The following is a 1,525-nucleotide window of genomic DNA, read 5'->3' as shown; positions in this document are numbered from 1 at the left end:
ACAAAAAAAAAAAAAAAAAAAAAAAAAAAAAAAAAAAAAAAATTCTCCAGTAGGTGTTATGCAAAAGTCCCATGACCGTTTGTGACCACATTCCTGACCATTTCCCTGACCTTGATCGCTTCACTGACCATCACCTCTTCCCTGACCATGAGCGCTTCCCTGACCGCTTCCCTGACCTTGGGCAGCATTTTAGAGCTTTCGGACGCTGCCATAAAGATGTCCGATTTCCGGTCCCTGTGCAGCTGGTAGTCAACGGCCATTGTCTCATCTGCGTTCGAGGGGAGGGGCTTACCGATAAGTCAATTCCACCCCGACAGCAAGCTGCAACTTTCGTTGATCAGTCTGCGCGGCTCCGCATGAAGTTGAACACGCTGCCATTCCCAGCATGAGAGCCGGACCTCTGCATTTATAGGCTTATAATAATAATAATAATAATAATAATAATAAAAAAAAGATTAAGGTTATTCCTAGCATTTGGCTAATCCTGGCTAATCCTTTGCTAAACGTCCAGGTCTCAGGGAAACATATGGTCAGGGATGGTTCCCTGACCATAACCGCTGCCCTGACCGCTGCCCTGACCCTGGCCGCTTCCCTGGCCATAACCGCTTCCCTCGCCGCTTCCCTGACCGTAACCGCTTCCCTGACCGCTGCCCTGACCGCTTCCCTGACCATGACCGCTTCCCTGACCATGACCATGACCACTGCCCTGACCATGACCACTGCCCTGACCATGACCGCTTACCTGAAAGCTTCCCTGACCGCTGCCCTGACCATAACCGCTTCCCTGACCGCTGCCCTGTCCATGACCGCTTCCCTGTCCATAACCGCTTCCCTGACCGCTGCCCTGACCATGACCGCTTCCCTGACCATAACCGCTTCCCTGACCGCTGCCCTGACCATGACCGCTTCCCTGACCACTGCCCTGACCATGACCGCTTCCCTGAAAGCTTCCCTGACCACTGCCCTGACCATGACCACTGCCCTGAAAGCTTCCCTGACCATGACCGCTTCCCTGACCATGACCATGACCACTGCCCTGACCATGACCACTGCCCTGACCATGACCGCTTACCTGAAAGCTTCCCTGACCGCTGCCCTGACCATAACCGCTTCCCTGACCATGACCGCTTACCTGAAAGCTTCCCCGACCATAACCACTTCCATGACCACTTCCCTGACCCCAACCTCTTCCCTGACTTGTTGCCTGACCATGACCGCTTCCCTGACCAGGACCGCTTCCCTGACCTGTTGCCTGACCTGTTGCCTGACCTGTTCCCTGACCTGTTGCCCAACCTGTTGCCTGACCAGGACCACGTCCATGACCGCTTCCCTTACCAGGACCACTTCCATGACCCCTTCCCTGACCATAACCGCTTCCATGACCTCTTCCATTACCTGTTCCCTGACCTGTTGCCTGACTGCTTCCCTGACCTGTTGCCTGACCGCTTCCCTGACCTGTTGCCTGACCGCTTCCCTGACCTGTTCCCCAACCTGTTGCCTGACCAGGACCCCGTCCATGACCGCT

General features: G+C 54.8%; 1 protein-coding gene across 24 annotated transcripts in view; it reads right to left on the bottom strand.

Moving 5' to 3' along the window:
• LOC107733611 (filaggrin-2-like) overlaps positions 1-1,525 on the bottom strand; it is a 3,697-nt gene that overhangs the window by 658 nt on the left and 1,514 nt on the right. For 4 of the 24 annotated variants that reach the window (XM_016545305.1, XM_016545308.1, XM_016545312.1 and 1 more), the window contains 4 exons: positions 1,354-1,383; positions 1,216-1,257; positions 550-1,167; positions 165-176 (listed from right to left, as the gene is read on the bottom strand). In XM_016545305.1, coding sequence (XP_016400791.1) covers positions 165-176; positions 550-1,167; positions 1,216-1,257; positions 1,354-1,383 — 702 coding nt within the window. Of the gene's footprint in view, positions 1-164; positions 177-549; positions 1,186-1,215; positions 1,282-1,353; positions 1,504-1,525 lie in introns of all 24 variants that reach the window. The other 20 variants (XM_016545302.1, XM_016545311.1, XM_016545321.1 and 17 more) reach the window with 11 other exon arrangements.

The sequence above is a fragment of the Sinocyclocheilus rhinocerous genome, unplaced genomic scaffold (genome assembly GCF_001515625.1).
Source record: "Sinocyclocheilus rhinocerous isolate Xijiao unplaced genomic scaffold, SAMN03320098_v1.1 scaffold2898, whole genome shotgun sequence".
NCBI lineage: Eukaryota > Metazoa > Chordata > Actinopteri > Cypriniformes > Cyprinidae > Sinocyclocheilus > Sinocyclocheilus rhinocerous.
This window is presented reverse-complemented; position numbering and strand designations above follow the sequence as displayed.